This window comes from Pelodiscus sinensis, chromosome 15 (genome assembly GCF_049634645.1).
Source record: "Pelodiscus sinensis isolate JC-2024 chromosome 15, ASM4963464v1, whole genome shotgun sequence".
NCBI lineage: Eukaryota > Metazoa > Chordata > Testudines > Trionychidae > Pelodiscus > Pelodiscus sinensis.
The window spans coordinates 25,472,052-25,491,590 of record NC_134725.1 but is presented as its reverse complement, the minus strand read 5'-3'; the positions used below and the strand labels follow the sequence as shown (position 1 = coordinate 25,491,590).

The following is a 19,539-nucleotide window of genomic DNA, read 5'->3' as shown; positions in this document are numbered from 1 at the left end:
AAATTTTTTTTCAAAAGAAGCATTCTTCCTTAAAAAATGAGGTTTACACGGTTATTTCGAAAAAGGGGTTTTTTTCCACAAAAGACCCACGTCTAGACTACTTTCTTTTTTGAAAGAACCTCTTTCGAAAAAGCAATCGGAAGATGATATGCAAATTCGGCATGAATTTGCATATTTGCTTTCAAAAGTGAAAGCAAGTCTAGACGTGATACACTTATTAGGGATATTTAGTTGACTAAACTAAATTTATCGACTAGTCAATGGATTTTCCATCAATTAGTTGCTAAGCAGGGGAACTGCAGCACTGTTAGCTCCAGCAAGGAGCTAACCCTGCTATGGCTTGCCTTTTAAATATATTAAGAGCTGAAAGGCTTTTAATACATTTAAAACGGTTGAAGTGCAGCAGGGGGGACCCTGTGCGAGCTAGGACAGCTAATTCTCAGCTTGGGCTTGTCCCCACTACTCCTCTGTCTCTCCTGCCCCCCAGAGAGACAATGCTCTTAAGCCAGTTCATCCCAGCACCAGCTTCCCTCCCTGCCACTGCCTCTAATAGAGGCAGCAAAGGGAGGGAGGAGGAAGCAACTAGTTGACTAGTTGCTTACATCCCTAACACATATAAAAAGAATAATTATTCATGATTCTACCAAAACAGTACAGCGAAGGCACCACAGAGCAGTAGTTACTGGCTTTCTTTAATGGGGCCCATTACCTTGGACTCTCATGATATTAATGCTGGTGACACATAAATTCCAAATCCGTCATAATATCTCATTACTGCCCCATGCATGCTAGTACTTATTTAATGGTGCCAATGTAAAGCAATCAGATATAGCCAACAACAAAAAAGGGGGTAAGGTGAACCTAATGAGCTCCTACCAGGCAGATTAGCAGAGTCCTCATATTAACTTCTGCTACCTATTCATTCAGATTCCACTTATCACACATTTCTCAATGCACGTAACAGCCTCCCAGACCTCGTCAACCTAAGTCAGCGATGGGCAGTTTGTTAGTGAGTGGACCACACGTCGTGATCAAGACATACCATTGAGATAGGGTAGTTTTGCTAACTGCATTTGTATATCAAGTTACTGAATGAATCTTAGCAGCACTTTGACTGGATGCAGAGGGAGTGCATGGCTCTCATAGTCAGTGTTGTGTGCTATCAACATACACCTCACTTCACATGCCCTTACTTTACATGCATATTATTTAAGTACTACTGGTGGAAAAAAAATATACAGATGGAAACTAGCAGAATCTGGCAACTCTGTGCATGGGCACTGGTAAATAAAATGTTTTGTGGGCCACACATAGAAGGTAGCCCACCACAAATCTCACTGGGTACCAATGTCCTGTCTAATTTTTTCCATTCATGTGTTGGATAAATTTTGTTACGTGCATAAAACGTGTGGGCATGCACCACTATTCAAAACACTGCTGGTTGTAGGTGTTCTGCAAATCACTTGGGCGGCATTTGAATCTTTCCTGACTGGCCATCCAGGCTTTCAGCTTACAATGAACATTGCTGGGCACCTAAATATCTTTGAAAATCTGGCCCAGATGGACTAGGTAGCTTGCCCCAGGTCCCCCAGACCTATGTATGAGGGGGAGCAATAAACTGATACCAACTCTCCTGCGTCTCAGACTAGTACCAGAACCACTCTGACCTCCTCAGCCATCTGGTTTGCCAAACCAACCTCCTCACTTTTTGCATCTCCACAGAATATTCTCTTTGGTATTATAATTATTTGCATCACCAAAGAAGGCAGAAGCCTCAAACAAAATCAGGTCCCGATATACTAGACTTCGTACATACACATAACAAGAGAATATCCCTAGACTAAATAACTTACACTCTAAATAGAAAAGCCATCCCTATCCTTTTAAGGCAGGAATCTGTGTGATGAAAGATAATGGAAAAGACACACTAAAATCTTGATTATACAGGCAGTCCCCGGGTTACGTACAAGATAGGAACTAGGTTTGTTCTTAAGTTGAATTTGTATGTTTGTTGGAACTGGTACATATTGTAGGGGAAACTCCAGAGCTCAGTTTTATTCTCCCACACCTCACTTCCCTCAGTCCTTTATTCTCAAGCTGAGGTGTCTGCTGAGAAAAGCCGCTCCACGTCTCCCTAGTCTGCTGGGGGGGGGGGGGGGAGGGGCGCTAGCTTTGCGTCTCCCTGGTCTGCTGGGGGGAAGCAGATAGTGCGGGGTTGCCTCACCCCGTTTGTAAGTAGGGATACAATGTAAGTCGGATCCATGTAACCCGGGGACTGCCTGTATTGTGAAGAAGAGTGTATGGGTCAAATTGAAGTCAGTATGATCAATATACCAACTTCTGATACTTGCAAAAGGGTGGTGAAGGAGTTTTGTTACTAACCATCACATCAAAATAGAAAATGGGCTTTAAGCACTGGTCTGTTGTGTATGAAGGGAAATCAGTGTTTTGTGGCAATTCAGTTTGGGAGACATCTGCTGGAGTGTCAGGCAGCCAGTAGTAAATTATCACTAATGTTTCTAAAAATGATAGACAATAATTTTTTTTTAACAAAAAACCACTGCAGCCAACATGAGCTACCTATTTTGGATGCCTTGATGATGGCTAAAGATGAATTACACCAGAGTGGGATTTGGTGGTTGCCCAGGGGCCGGTGATCGTATTGATTACATTCAATATGGGCAAAGTGGACAGTCCCAATCAGTAATATTTATGTTTGGTGCTTCAAAAGGGTTAATTTCCAAAAGCTGTTGAAAATTATGAAAAAAGTGGATTGAGATAAAATATTTAGACAGAAAAATTTGAATGAAAATTAGAAGTGCTTTAAGAAAAAATTATGAACGGGGGGAAAAGCCACAATTCCACAGTAAAAAAATAGGATAACTTTGGTTAAAACCCATCCAAGGATATGGTACTGCTTAGAAATAAAAAAAAAAACCCACAATATATTACATATGGAAAAAGGAGTTAGGAAGTTATGAAAATTGATAAAAGGAAGCTATGGACATCAAAGAAAATTCCATGGCTTACAGAGGTAAGGACAATAAGAAGATGTTATTGACTATATTAGGAACAAATTAAATTCTGGCAGTAACACAACCCCATTTCTGGATGGAGATGGTAAAACTGTTAATGATAATGCAATAGAGGTTTGCAAAAGAAGTGTTCATTAAATATTTCTGTTCTGTATTGGAAAAGAAGAAAAATTTTATCAGATGAGGATAATGAGTCTATTAGTAATTGAGTAGGATGTCAGACAAATCTGCTATGGATAAACATTTTTAAAACCAGCAGGGTTAGACAACATGCACCCAAGTGTCCTAAAAGAGTTGAGTGAGAAGATATCTAGCCCCCTGATGTTAATTTTTAATAAAGCTTAGAACACTAAGGAAATTCCAGGAGCCTGGAAGAGCACTTACATGCCAATTCTCAAAAAGGGCACCTGGAATGACCTTAGTAACTGTAGCCGTTAGCATGGCAGTACTCGTGGGCAATATAATAGAAAACTTGATAAGGGATTTAATTGATAAAGATTTAAAAGATAAGAATATAAATAATACCCTCCATCCTGGATTTACGGAAAAAAGATCTTATCAAACAAGCTTGATTTCATTCTTTAATGAGATTATAAGTTTGGTAAGTTAGAAGTTAACTGTGTCAATATAATATACTTAAGACTTTTGTAAGGATTTTGACTTAAACTGTATGACATTCCAAAGTACTGATCTTAAATTACAGCAAAGGAGATTTAGAATAGATGTTAGAAGAAAATTTCTAACTCTAAGGGAATTTAAGTATTGGAATAAATTATCTAGAGATGTTATGGAATCTCTCTCAGAGGTTTTTTAGAGCTGGTTAGACAAACATCCGTTAGGGATGGTCTAGATCAGGCCTGTGCAAAATATGGCCTGAGGGCCAGATCCAGCTTGCCAACCCACCGGATCCACCCCGCAGAGGCTGTGGGGAGCCCCAGGCAGGCTCCCCGCTTGCCTCACCCCACCTGCACACTGCTCAGAAACTGAGCCTGGAGCGGAGGGGGGAAAGGTTTTAGGAGCTGCTCCCACTCCCAGAACAATCCCATTGGCTGACTTCTGGCCAGAAATTGGTCAATGGGAGCTGCCTGGTTCAATAACAGGTAGCTAAGTAGCACAAGGGGCTCCTAGTTATTCACAGAGCATGTAGCTGCATCCTGTGCAGGAGAAGGGTAGGCAGGGAGGCTGATTCACTAATGGGCTGCTGGGTGGTAGTCTCCTGGCCACAGCCTGCCTCTGGCACTCCAGCCCTTCCCTTCGCAACCTTCTGCCCTCCACTCCTGCCCCCTATTCTATATGCCCAAATCCTCTGCCCCACTCCTGCACCCGTACCCCTTCCCAGATCCGGCACCCCAATTCTCCTGCCCCAGATAACAACCCAAATCCCTACACCTCTTACTATACCCCAATTCCCTGCCCTAGGTCACATCCAACCTAGTGCCTTCTTCACCCAAACTCCCTCCCTTACCCCAAGCTCCCTTCTAACCCAACCTCCATCCCAAACTCTGCACCTCCTCCATTAATATCAGAGAGGAGAGCAGCCCTCAACCACTTTCCAAATTCTTGGAGGGGCCCCCTCATCAAAAATTATTGCCCTCTCCCCCGGTCTACAAAATGGTGCTTGGTCCTGCCACGAGTGCAGGGGATTGGATGTTGAGCTTCAAAAAGTTAAAACTTTACAGACACTAAAACATTAATTGCCAACATCCCATATCAAAATAAATGAAGTTAATATCCTTAAATCAAACCCTATAAAGTTTTCAAGAAGATGATCTCTTCTTTTGTTTACATGTAAATTTCAGTCACCATCAATGGAAATATTGTTCATCTGTTTAGGAGTGTATAGTAAAACAGATTTGTCATTGCATTAAAGATAAAAACCTAATCCTTACAAGACTAACTATAGCTATCTAACTCAAAGACTGACACGTGTCAGGCTGAACATTTTAGAAAAAGAGGAGACAGTTTTGAAATGTAGATGGTGGTTAAATTGACTCATATTAAACTCAGCTAGACTCAAAGATCCATTTCTTTATTCGTGCTCAGGCACTGCAATTTGCCATTTTACTTGGTTTTCATTTTCTTTACTTACCTTCTGCAGGAGTTCAATTTCCTGCTGTTTTGCATTGAGAACAGCCAAGGCTTGCTCATGCTCCAATTCCAACTGTTGCCGCCGCTCAGCAGCCTCTCGCATATGCTATTTCAGAGGAAAGAAAACCGTCTCATCAGAAGATTTAAACGCACCTTTCTGAAATCAAATATGGTAACATTTTAAAGCATGATAATGATCTCAACATGAAAATTCTCTTTGTCAACCAGAATGTGCAAATGAGATTGAATAAAAATTCTATCAGGCCAGAAAATCGTATTTCCACTGATGTGCTTGGTTAGTTTTATATAAATCTTCATTAGTTAATTGCAATACATGGCCAATGACATACAGTTAAGCAGTTTATATTTCATCTAGTAATACTACATACCCATTACAAAGATAGCTTCCCCAATTATCACCTCTAATATCATTAGCTCACAGACATTTACCTTCCCCCACATCCCACTTCTGTTCTGAAATGTGATTTGTCCTTTTCATATGTGTTCATTTTTTTAATTGTATCCTTTGGTATATATGGTTGTGACAAATTTTCTTCCACTATTTGATCTGAGGAAGTGGGTCTGGCCCATGAAAGCTCATCACCTAATAAACCACCTTGTTAGTCTTTATAGTGCTACATAGTCCTGTTTTTTGTTTCAGCTACACCAGACTAACACGGCTACATTTCTATCACTATACTACATACTCTCGATGCCTCATCAGAACACTGTGCACTGTATCATATGAAATAGTTTAATCCTCAGAAAATTTTAACTTTACAAATTCCCTGATTCTTTATTTGAAATCCTGTTTTCTCATTTGCTCCATGTATGTTAATCATAAAGAAACATTCTGATCTTGATGCTTTCTCTAGCTGCCTATTACTTATAACACAAAACAAAATTAAGATAGATGGATTTGGATAAAATTAACTACACAGTACCAAAAAAAAATAGTTTAAAAAAAGAAAACTTTCAATTAATGACCCAAACTAGTGTAATGCAAAACTCTTCAGAAGTGAAGACATACTTTGCAGATACCAATCTTTTTCATTAAATGATAACCAGGTTCAGCTTCACATTACTTTACTTTCAAAGTAATCTATGCAATAAATAGGAATTAAAAAAATCTCTTCCTAGATTCTAACCTCTTTCTGCTGAATCCAATATTACAGATTGAGAACACAAGCACAATAGGTTACTTGTGGCAGTGAGGGTTACTGCGTGAAAACCATAGCAGATAACTCTGCCTGAGGGAACAAATGATACTGGGTTGCCATTGGCTGTAATGGGGTCAGAATGTCTCTCACTGTGTATCAGAGTGAGGTCTTACCCAAGTGAGTCTATTGTTTGTCTTCTTTAATGAGTTACCATTCTGAGCTACATGGAATTAATAAAAAAGAGACAGCATAAAGAGCCTGGCTGGCACCCAGATAGATTTATTTGTTAAGACATCAACAGCTTCAATATTTTAACTGGTTTCACTTTGGTAGCTGAGTTCTTTAATATTTACTTTTCATTGATGGGTTATTGAAGAAATAACAACTTAAAATTGACTATTGATTTGGGTGGGTATCCCGTCTGAGATATTTTAAGAAGGCCTCATTTTCAGAGGGTGCTCATAACTTTCTCAAAATTGGGCTTTTTTAAGGCATCTCACCTCGGGTAACAAAAAAAATCAAGGCATCTAAAAATCATTAGTCATCTGTTAAAGGTTTGTTGATTGGGCATAATTTTCAATTTATTATGCCTTCCCCCAAGGCTAATGTAGCCTAAAAGCTGCTCTTCTAGATTTAAATCTGCACCACCATCTCCAGCGCACAGCACAGGCAAACGTCTGTTCGTTTCAGTTAAGAGTTCCATAGGGCTCATCAGAAAACAACAGTATACTTGGAATAAGTTAGCAACTTTCTATTATGCTCTACAACACAAGTTATCCTACTGCTACTTTCCTGCTAATGCATGAGAGGTAATAAAGGAATGATTCAAACTGGAGCACAGCTCCAGTAAAGACTAGCAAAAGGATTCAATATACTTTGCTACTGAGAGTGAATGACTTGGAACAAAAATGCAGTTTCCCCATTCCTTTCAAAAAAAAAAAAGACTGTCATTAGGTATTCGAATTAATTCAAGCAAAGTTAAGTGGTTATTTCAAAATTTAAAGTTGACAGGAATACACCTTTATTTGTGGACTAAGAATTGAGAACAAAAGGAACTCAGGGACAAGCGCTGGTCCAGAATTTAAATAGATGATTAGAACCATTCCTTTTGTGAGTAATAAGCAGCTGCTGAACAGCTTCTCTTGACAACAGTGACAAGCATTAATTACAACCCTTATCATTGGTTAAAAAGCCTGCATTCTATGAAAATTAAGTCCTTCTTCTTCCTATAGATAGGGCATGAGCAAGCTGTTTACATGATCTGTTCAAACACCTCTACTAGTGGAAGTGCATGAAGGAGATGGAAGGTGTATGTGCAAATCATGGATTCACACAAACTGGGCTCTTGTGTCACCAGGCTTTTCTAACCTTCTGCAATGGTGTTGCAACCTACTTATATGCCTGCTGCTGAACTGTGGTATAGAAAAATATTTCACTCTGAAAAAACTGTACAGCACACAAGTTAAATTTATTTTGGAGACCCTTTAAAAAAAAACAGCCAACGAGAGAGTAGAATCCTTGAATATCTTGCTAACTGTAGACACACCATTTCCGCATTATCATCCATGGAAGAAAAATGTTGGAATGCTGGCTGTATCTCTTGAGAGATATTATATTATTGAACCATCTGTCACACAAGCCCATGAATAGAAAGCCAGTGCACCTTCTCCGCTTTCAATTTGATTTCATCCCACAATTTTGCAGTTCAGTGAAGCCTATTCTGAATGCCACTTAGGGTTTCGTGTGGTTTCTGTTGAGGATTTAGCCTCTTGGTTGCAGAGTTTATAACTAGGGTTACAGAGATCCTTATGTATTTTACAAAGTTACCCCAAAGGGTTCACAGGAAATACTTACTTTTCTCAGCATTTGGCTATCGCCAAAGATTATGGGCCTGATTCTTATCTCATGTACACTGGTATAATTTCACTCACCTAGTGAAGTTACTCCTGATTGACACCAGAATCAGATCCCGGGTCTTGTACCAGCTGCTTTCAGCCGCTCTCATGTAGAAGTTTACACTGCTGGCATTTTTTTAAATGTCTTATATTAAGGTCAGCAGTAGGGCACAGCATACACCAATAGTGGGCAAAAGGGCTTCTGTGGGCCGGATGCGGCTGCTAAGCGGGTTGATCTGACCCTTGGAGGCCCTGCCACTCCCCCGCCCCCAGGCCAATTATGACCTGGGGGTGGGGGAGCGCACGAAGCTTCCTCCCACCTTGAGAGCAGCACACAGTGCTTTAAAGTGCCGCGCACTGTTCACAGGGCGGGAGAAGACGTCATGTGCTCTCCCACCCCCAAGCCCTGATTGAGATTTCTTCCACCCTCCCCCATGCCCTGCATGGAGCTTACAGCATTTCAAAGTGCCATACTCTCGCACAGGGCGGGAGCAGGAGGGCGAGAAGCTTCGCACAGCTCCCCTGCCCCCAGGCCAATCAGGAGTTGGGGGCGGGGGAGTGTTTGACATCTCCTCCCACCCTGCAAGCAGTACATGGTGTGCTCCTCACAGGCCAATAAGGGTCTGGGGCGGGGGAGCTGCATAAAGCTTTCTTCACCCTTTTATGGCCCTGTGAGGAGTGCGTAGCACTTCAAAGTGCCACACGCTCCTCACAGGGTGGGAGGAGGCTTCCCACGCTTCCTCCGTCCCCAGGCCAATCAGAGTTCGGGGCGGAGGAGTGTGTGAAATCTCTTCCTTCCCTGCCAGAGGCATGGGTGCCTAATGGGAAGGGGGGGCAAAGAAGCATTCTGGCCCCACCCCTTCTGGATTAGGCCCTGCCCCTTCTGGCCTGTCCTGGGGCCACTTCAAAAATTTTTGAAATGGCCCCCCGCCAAAAATTATTGCCCACCCCTGATGTACACAGTATAATACAATCCTCACAAGGGCAATCTGCAATGACAAACTTTCTCACAAAAAATCCAGTTAACTCACTTTACTCCCCAAAGTTTTAATAATAGATTTGCTGTAGCACAGTTTGATGTTATTAAGACTTAACAATTTTTACAAAACCTTATACTAGTACAGAACATTTGCTAGACTGCTATGAAGAACTATAAATAATTAACTATACTATAAACTGGATCTGTAAAAATAAATGGACAAAGTACACGAGGTATGCAGGGGCCCTATTCATTGAGCTTCTTTCTTGTGTCAGTTTGCTTAATCATAGTATTTGGTAACTGGCAATTCATGGAATAATCAATTTCAAGAAACAGTTGATCATCTAGTCTGACTTCAGTGCATTTCAGAGTCATTTTAGTGCATGTTTAGAATGTTGCACTACAATTGTTGAAGTGGTGCTTTACAATCTAATCTAGTTTGGATAGCAGGTGAAGAAGACGACATCATTAAGTTTTCAGTGAAAACAGAAGCATAGCAGTTCTCTTTCTTTGGTGTAAATGTACCCTTTTTCTTTCCAAAGTTTCATACTCAAGACAAAGACAAGGATCAGCCACATAATTTAATTCCCACTCTATAGCTTTAAGAACAGGTGAAACAGAAAGGTTTTACCTAGGCTTTTACAACTCACCAGTGACTGGCAGAGCTGCATGAAGATGGTTGCATTCCACCTATCCCTGCTATGGCTGGCCTTACCTAGAGCTAGCATCCTAGAGCATCAGTAAACATGAAAATTCATTCTCATCTTTTCCCCTCCTCGTAAAAAGCATTAAAATTTAGTTCCCAAACATGGAGTTATTCAGAGATCACGAAGAAAATATACATTTAGAAGAATTCACAGAAAACTCAGGTAAGACCACACATTTAAAACCTTAGGGCAGGTCACTTCTTCCTGTAGAAAAATATGTAGGAAGAAACCTCAAGGTGGAGTGGAGAAGGTCCTGGATCTTGTAGTTTCGCCCAGATTAGAGGCAGGATTCCCACTATGGAACAGATACTGGGTTTGCAGAAGCCTCTTTGTTGCATCTTCACTCTATCCTCTATGCATTTGTAGTCCTGCTTCCTGTTTGCTTCCACCAGGAGTTGCCTTTGGAAGCTCTCTTAATGGGGTGCTCTGCTCAAGAGAAGAGCTGGCTATGTCACAACAAAACTGCTACAGGAGAAGAGGGTTTTGCAGAGGAAGACATAATGTACAACTGCAAGAAAACTTGTATCTTACGCTGGGTGCAGAATTATTTTTAAAGTCCTGATATTTATAACAGGCTGTCTACATTAAAACTGACTCAACTGACTTTCAAATATCAGAACCTTCTTTCCTAAACATAAGTAGGATGCAATACTGAATATAGTGCAAATTTAATTCACACCAGTACATAATGATCAAAGGGCTTGTCATCAGCTTTTTGCAGACACTGCTGTCAGGGCAGTGTGAAGGGAAAAGATGGCCTAATGTGCATCAGTAAAAAAAAAACCTATTTATTTTCTGTGAGAGACTACTTATATTTAACTTTTCAGAGAGTTAACTAATTTGGCACATTATTCCTTCACTGAGTTAACACATCCTGACATGAAGCATGGGAATAATTGAATTTCTTTTTTAACAAGAAAACCAGGCTTAAACCTTTTCAGAGATGGGAAACTAGCTGGACATTTTTAAGCTAAGTTTTTCTAGGGTGACAGGAGAATTAAATAATATCCAGTTAATTTCATCCATTTCCTGATGTACATTAGGCCAAACTGCATGCAAAAAAAGGCTATTATTGGCATGTTAGTCATGCCTAAGAGCTAAAGGCATTGATCAAGCCCGAGGCGTTGTAAAAGCAGACCTAAAAGATGGTTCCTGCCCCAAACCAATTGCAACCAAAGAAAAAGTAACAAGACAACAGGCAGATGGAGAGCACAAAGAATCGGGGAGATGATACTGATCAGCATGACAGTCCATGGTCTCAGCACATTACCTGCCTTCCCACTTTCTCAGCACATGATGAAGTTAAGAAGGGACTGGACGGTGAGCAATGAGCTAGGTTTGCGTATGTGTATGGAGAGCTTCGCCTAAGTATTTCATTTCAGAGGTAGACCATAGATCTGTGAAACAGGCTGAAATTCATATCCAAATTAACTTTCTTTTGCTACATTCCTGATTCTGTTGTAAAATGGCACTGCACAAGTACCGTGAAATCTTAGAAATAGGGCCGTATTTGATAATGTGGTTTGGATATCACTACATCACGTATCATATACACTACTCATACTGCACAAGCTAATGACTCATCCAATACAAAAATAAGACAGGAAAAAATATATATATTGGAAAATGTAAAGTTGCCCCAAGCACTGTCAGTGGTTAATTATGTAATTAAAACAAGCACCTGTAATTTTTTTAAAATAAGAAGAGTTTTCATTAGGTAAGGCATTCAAACTGTCCACATCTCTAATAACCACATATGGGCAAAGTTGTCTGGATAGCTGAGGTGGGTGCATAATTGGCTAGATAACCATAGTCAGAGAGTTGTTGTTAACGGTTCTAAATCCTGCTGGAAAGGGATAACAAGTGGAGTTCCTCAAGGGTCTGTTTTGGGACCCGTACTGTTCAATATCTCATCAATGATGTAGATATTGGGATAGAGAGTACGCTTATTAAGTTTGCAGATGATACCAAACTGGGTGGGGTTGCAACTTCTTTGGAGGATAGGGACATAATTCAAAATGACCTTAGCAAGTTAGAGAAATGGTCAGAGGTAAACAGGATGAGGTTTAATAAAGAGAAATGCAAAGTGCTCCACTTAGGAAGGAACAATCAGTTCCATACATACAAGATGGGAAGCGACTGTCTAGGAAGGAGCATGGCGGAAAGGGATCTAGGGGTCATAGTGGACCACAAGTTGAATATGAGTCAACAGTGTGATGCTGTTGCAAAAAAAGCAAATATGATTCTAGGTTGTATCAACAGGTGTGTTGTAAGCAAAACTCGTGAAGTCATTCTGCCGCTCTACTCTGCACTAGTTAGGCCTCAGCTGGAGTACTGTGTCCAGTTCTGGGTGCCACATTTCAAGAAAGATGTGGAGAAATTGGAAAGGGTACAGAGAAGAGCGACAAGAATGATTAAAGGTTTAGAGAACATGACCTATGAAGCCAGGCTTCATGAACTGGGCTTCTTTAGTTTGGAAAAAAGAAGATTAAGGGGGGACATGATAGTGGTTTTCAAATATCTAAAAGGGTGTCACAAAGAGGAAGGAGAAAATTTGTTCCTCTTGGTTTCTGAGGACAGGACAAGGAGTAATGGGCTTAAAGTGCAGCAGGGGAGGTTTAGATTGGACATTAGGAAAAAATTCCTAACTGTCAGGGTGGTCAAATATTGGAATAAATTGCCAAGGGAGGTGGTGGAATCTCCCTCTCTGGAGATATTTAAGAACAGGTTAAATAGACATCTGTCAGGGATGGTGTAGACAGAGCTTAGTCCTGCCTTGAGGGCGGGGGACTGGACTCGATGACCTCTTGAGGTCCCTTCCAGTCCTATTATTCTATGATTCTATGATTCTATAGTAAACCTATGGAACAGTCAATTATCTGCTTCTTCCTACCAGTCCCCAAATTATGCCTCTTACCTCCCAAAAAACTGTGGAGACTTTTATTGGGGATTTTCTTTCAATGCCTAGCAAATGAGTTGAAAAAGATTAATTAAAACAGACTACAGTGCATGCTGTTAAAGTTCCTCACAAACACTGCAGAAAATTGATACACAATATTGTGAAGGCTTGAGGCAAGGGAAGAAGAAATATAATGAGAGAAGAGTTCTGGGAGAAAGAGTGAGTAATCTAACCTTTTAGCTCCACAACATAATGTTTTCTAATGCATCTCCCCCATCACTGTCCAACAAAGAGTAACTGCAATGGTGAGGGGGAAATGGTAGGACTACTATACATGCAGGCTTGACAAAACTAGATTTTATTAGTAAATATCCATAAATGTTTTATTAGTCAATATCCACTCCACTGACACTAATCAACACATACCAGTATTCAAATTAAGGGAAATGCTGCTTTAGAACTTATTAAGAGTTTGATTTCAGGAAATTTACTGTGCATACTTTGACATGTGATATTGACAACATGGCTAAGTCTACACTAGGAATTTATCCCGCAGAAAATATGCTAATGCAAAAAGAAGCAGTGTGGATTTTTGTGTGTGTGCTAAAACCCCATTTTGAGTAAGATACTATGTCCGGACAGGCATAAGGCTCTTGTGCAAAATGGGTTTCTTGCGCAAAAAAAAAAAAGTCCACACGGCTTCCTTTTGCGCAAAAACCCCTTGCGCAAAAAGAAACAGCAGAAAATATGCTAATGTTGTCGTGACTCATGCTAATGAGTCCCTCATTAGAATATATTCTGCCAAAAAAACACAGTGTAGATGTAGTCTAGGTGTTTTAACCACTATAAAGTTTAATGTTTTGAATCTCAACATTAAATAAATAGTCAGACTCGCCACTTTTCTTATCCTCATACCAGTTTCCTGCAACTATGAAAGTTTAAATTGATAAATATAGATTTAAAAAAAAAACAGATATTGTCAGCTATGATTCTATATTATAAAAATAATATTCTGCAAAGATGGGATGTGTGTATGTGGCTGAGTGTATTTACATGCATGCATGAATGTGCACCAGGTAATTTATTGCATATTGGTTAAAAATAGGTCAGAACAAAGCAAGTCGACATACACTCAGCTTCCACTGTACCAGGACTGCATTATCATGAATCTCCCTGTTCAGGATCAGACACTTTAATATCACTAAATTCTGCTCTTTCCTCACAAGCCTCTGGTCTGAAGTCCTTGTTAATATTTTGAAGACTCCACCTCTTTAGCCACCCCAAATTTTGCCTTTGTCTCTTCCAAGCGAAAAATGTCACTGCTGAGGTCACATTCCTTTCTTACCCCGGAGACAATGTCCCCACTGTTGAAAGTCGCTCGGGGCATTTCTAAACTTCAAAGGGAACACATAACTCACTCTGAATGGCTTCTAATATAAGCGTGTTCTGTATACATTTTGCTAAAGTACAATAATTTGGTAAGAAATATTCCCCAGGATGCAATTAGGCAGAGAGATGGAATAAATAAGTTTGGGGAGAATGAAATTTACCTGGACCACCAGAGCTCTGATTCTAAGCATTACTTCACTGACTGTGATCTGAGCTTGCAAAGCAAACTACGAATAAATTCCCTTTAAGGTACTAGTGGGAATCTTTGCTGTCTCTTGTGAAAGCCCCCAAACTCCCTCTTGCCTTCACATGCTACTCAGAGTAAAATGTGGCCTATATGCTGTAAAATGTGGCCTATATGCTGAACTTCACCATAGGGTGTGGAGAGGGATCACCTTCAGAAATCTGTTGACTACAATGAAGAAGGCTGGGATGCAGTGAAATCAATCCCTTCTATGTCTGGCCAAGCCAGGCCAGGATTTAGGAAAAACAAGGTCTTGTCTTGTACCAAAGACATGGTAGGACCATAAATGTGTAATGTGAAGGATGCACTACTAGATGCTGTACCACTTGTTAGCACTGGGGAACTCCTTGTACTTAAGTAGCTGCTCTAACCTGAGTCCCTACAGGTTGTAGAGTAACTGGCTACTAGCAGTACCCTGGCATCCCCAGCTCCTAGACTGCAAAAGAATGAGGCACATAAAAGGTTATCTGCTCATACTTCAGAGTTGCCAACTTTCCTGACCAAACAGACTGGATGTCATTGCCTACAGCAACCCTATGCAGAAACCCTGCAGCAACTGAGCTACAAGCAGGTGACAGTGATGGCACAGAGCAGGGAATATAAGCTTCCGCAGAACTAGACATTTTTCCTTATAGAGACACATTTGTAAAGGAAAAACGTGACCTAGAAAATCATCCCAAACACTGCCTTTTCTCTGGCTTTTGAGGGTTCAGGGGATCCAAATCCCCCATAGCATGTAGTAAAATCAGACTCAGTGGTTTGTGAGACACAAAAATACTTTAGGATCTTTAAGCAACTAAAAAACTAATTACTGTCAACAAGCTAAACCTCGTGATTATTCAATTAAACCCGCTTTCTCCATAGACATTAAGAAAGCATTGTTTGCTTATGCATTACTAAGCAATCTTTCAATGAAATGTTTGTGTATTGAGACAATGGAGCCACATGACAAAAGGGCTGGGAATAATTCCCAATGATGAAAATACTGAAAACCACTTATCTTATAAAACAAGGCGCAATCACTGAACCTCCTTCACTCAGACCTATCTGCATAAACTGAACATTAGGTTCAGAAGTATTTCCTAGGAACTATGAATCATATGAAAGAAAGTGTGCAAAAGGAAACCACTAACAGATAAACTTCTGTGTTAAAAGATCATCCCAAAGTGTTATGTAGAGCCAGCTGGAACTAGAACTGAATAAGGCAAGCATCTTAATCATTAAGTGCTCACTGAACTCCATGTGCACCTCGCTGCTCCAGCTTTATTAGAAGACCTCTCTTTTTAAGTGGCAGTTTTGATGGCTATTTAAACCAGGCTACAAAAACAAGAGTCCATAGTTTCCTTCTTAGCTAGTGAACTAAGCTTGCTGATTCACTCATCCCCACCTATCTCCCAACAAAGTTGAGATGATATTCACCACTTCCACAATCTTTATACTCACACACACAAAGGCTTAGGGCTTGAAGCCAAGAGTCTAAAATATTCTCTCAATCCACTCGGACTTGATCCCACCAGATCATGATTGAAGTGAGCTGGTAAGAATCAAGCTGGTAAAATTACTCTTTTTTTTTAAACAATAGCTTAGAACGGGTGGGGAGCCTCAGGCCCAGGGGCCACATGCGGTCCCTGGATTGCCTGGATCTGCCCCCTGAGGCTCAGGGTTCCCCCTCCTAGCACTGGGAAGCTTGTGCCTACTGAGGGACTGGAGCACACAAAATCTACTAGCCTGGGCCCCACGATGCTCTGGTTTGTGAGAGGAATGTGGGGAGTGTCTGTCTCCTTCTCAATCATGGGCCACATCAGTGAGTTTGGTTTGGGGATTTTTAGGAGGAGGCTTCTCATTTGTGTGTGGCCCTCAACTGATTTTTCTGTGGGTTGGCAGCCCCCAACTCAAAAAATGTTCATCACCTAGAAAAAGGAGAAAAGTCAAGAGATTTGCTTTTGGAGAAAGCTCAACAGTCCTTTATCTCATTCCTTAGGGCTTTTTTTCTCTTACTGGGAGATCGGTGCTGTGGAGGTCAATTTTCCAGGGTTCGATTTAGCAAGTCAGGTAAGGACTCACTAAATTGATGGCTGATGGCATCCCCATAGATCCAGTACTCCACCAGGTCATGAGGAGTAAGGTAAGTGAATGGGAAAATTTCTTCTGTTGACCTCTTGCAGTGGGGATACAGTGGAAACTCAACCTAAGTTATGTCATCTCCACCTATGCTATTTATTTAGCTGGAGTTGCTTATTTTAGGTTGAATTTCTCCCCTAGTGTAGACTTAGCCTTAGAAAGTGAGCCTCAGGAAATCTCAAACATTAGCTAAGCAGCAGACTACAAAAAGTGACATCAAGATTTAAAATCTGGTATGTGAAAACAGTTCATCATCCCACTGGCCACCAGCTCGCTTTCCAGGTAAAGATAAGGCATTGGTTTAAAAAAAATTCCAGACAATAGAAGCATCCCAAATAAGAGTCATTTATAAACTGAAACATTAGAAGGCTTTTGTCTAGAAGCTAAGGAGCTGCTATGAGCCATCTCTGTTTTTAATATTTTAATATTTACTTAGCATCTTTACTGATAAGATGTTGATGCCCTCTCATGATTTTACTGGAGCCAAATTTGATGAAAAAGGGCACTTAAAAACAGAGAAATAAATATTACAGATTTGAAGGAAGATCTTAAAATAACTGATTGAATTGGTGAATGAAAACTGCTTCAAAGAAGGAGTGATAGGGGCTTATTCTCTGAGCTATGGCAGGAATAGTCATGCCAAAATAAGTTAACAGCTGATTATCCTATCTCCAACAAGAGACTATATAAAAAACTTCAGTGGAAGAAATAAAATGACACTTACAAGGAGGAGAGATTTGTGTAACACTACAGTTCGTGAGAAATATCTTCCTTCAACTAATAAGCAGCTTATGACCTTTTATTTTTGTTCTAATACATACATATATGTAACCTGCTTTAATTTTAGTAAATTACTTGCCTCTACAATATCTCAGAGTAATGAATACCAAAGTCAATGGTATGTTGCATTAAAAAATACTTCCTTAGAATTCCCAAAACAATATTTTCAAACACCCAAATATTCAGCTCACCCGGTCTGTAAAATGATGGGCTTTGCATCATGCAAGGCAAAAAGACCAAGCACAAGGGATCAGATTCCAAAGTCAAAGGGCTCTCCCACTGAAAACCCTGTCCACTATCCTCTTCCGTTTAACTTAGGAGTAATTTGCAACTCATAGTGATAGGAATTGCAACAGTAAAGAGCCAGTTACGCAGACAGAGGTTCAGTGTGTAGCACATTTCTTTCCACATTTATTGCATAAGACACAAGCTATGGCATGTTCCATAGACTGCAGCAGCTGTTTGGCCTTTGTTTTTATCCTTAGCTAGAGTACATGGTCAAATTTTCTTTAGATAGACCCCATGAATTCTTCATGTTGTTTTACCATCTCCTTATCTACGTCTATACCCAACTAAGAGCAAAGTTTTGTGACTCTGCTCTGAATTTGACTCTCTAGTTTCTTTCTTGGAAGCCACGGATTAGAGATGTGTTCACAACCATTCAAAACACAAGAAAAAAAGGTGGGAGAGAGAGAAATGTGTATCTGACAAGGAAGTAAGCATTTACAAGAAGGGCTGGAGCTCAAATGGTAAAAGAGGGCTACACGGGAGAAGTCACAGAGGAGAGATTTCCAGAAGAGCAGTTTTGTTGGTTATAACATCTTTAGTAAATGAAGCATTACAAATTACTTTTATTTTTAAATGTCAGTCCACTATATGGCAGACTTCTTCCTTAATATGAGGCTTTGGGAAATTCAGCTGTGAGAAAGTGTTTCATTTATGGAGGAATACATGAGACTGGAGAAGTCATAAACTGGAGGGAAAGTGTGTGGTTTATTTTATTTAGACTTCAGTTTTTTTATCTTTGGAATAAACCCCATAAAGAATAAATGCTGCATTATTCTGATTAAATAGTTGTAATAAGTCCAAAATAGATTATTTTGGCCATAACATCGGACATGGGGAACATGGCTGGTACAATTAAACTTCTTTAATCCAGCAACCCTGTTCACATCTCTGCTCCAGAGCCTGCACCCAGCACTTAAACTCCCTCCCAGAGCCTGACCTCCCCCCCGTACATCCCAATTCCTTACCCCAGTCCAGATCCCTCACACCCTATTGCACCCCAACCTCTCACTGGGGCTGGGGCTGGCTCTGCCGGCTCCCAGCTCCCAATTCTGCAGGAACAGCACGTGCCTGCAGGGCGCCCAGTGTCCAGGCAGTCAGAGGGTGTTCTGAACACTGGAGCAGCCTCTGCCTGCAGGGAGCCTGGGCTCACTGAAGACGGGCTGCTCCGGACAACAGCCACCCCTGGCAGGCCCGCTGCAGGGCTAGAGCAGCTCTCTGCCTGTGGCAGGTGAGGAGCTGCTCCAGTTACCAGTTAACTGGAACCAGTAAGCACTACCAGTTTACAGTGATACTTGCTGGTTAACCAGTTACCCGGTTAACCTTTCATATGCCTATTATTGAGCTGCGAAGTGAGCTCTGAAAAAGAGAAGGAAAGCAATAAATGAATCCCATTATCCTCTTTTGGAATCGTTTTTCCCCCTGAATATTACTAGAATATACATTATCTGAGGCCTCTTGGTCCTAAAAACTCCTCTCTACTAAGCATGTTAGGTATCAAGTAATTCACTAATTGAATAGTCCATGCACTTTTGCATCGACTATTCGATTAGTTGATAGGGTGGTGCTGCCCCTTTGAAAAGCCATGGCAATCTTGCACTATTTAACTTTCAAAGTGTATATATTGTATTTGCAATTGATTTTAGATTACTAGTCTTCTCTGTTACTGTTGACTATGCTAATAGTTAATTTTCCATTCATTTATCAAAAAATGTCAAATAGAAAACAACCTTTTTATTTCTATTCAAAATTAAATTTGGTTAGAGAAGGATAATGAGGAATATTCTCTAGAAAATCTTATTAGTTAGCTTTGTGTGTCTGACATGCTGTTCTAAGGATGCACAAGCATGTTCTTCTTGATTATGGGGTTACAGCACTTTTTCCTGTTCCTCTTTCCTACTTCTCCTGTTCTTCTACACCATCCTTTCATATCTGGCCATACTTCCAGTTCAGCCTC

The 19,539-nt window shown here is 40.6% G+C and overlaps 1 protein-coding gene across 18 annotated transcripts in view; it reads right to left on the bottom strand.

Annotated features, from left to right (window-relative positions):
• RIMBP2 (RIMS binding protein 2) overlaps window positions 1–19,539 on the bottom strand; it is a 185,512-nt gene that overhangs the window by 121,957 nt on the left and 44,016 nt on the right. For all 18 annotated transcript variants that reach the window (XR_012895994.1, XM_075898436.1, XM_075898437.1 and 15 more), the window contains one exon: window positions 5,125–5,229. Coding sequence is in view for 17 of the 18 variants with exons in the window: in XM_075898436.1 (XP_075754551.1) it covers window positions 5,125–5,226 (102 nt within the window). In the remaining variant the exon portion in view is untranslated. The remainder of the gene's footprint in view (window positions 1–5,124; window positions 5,230–19,539) is intronic.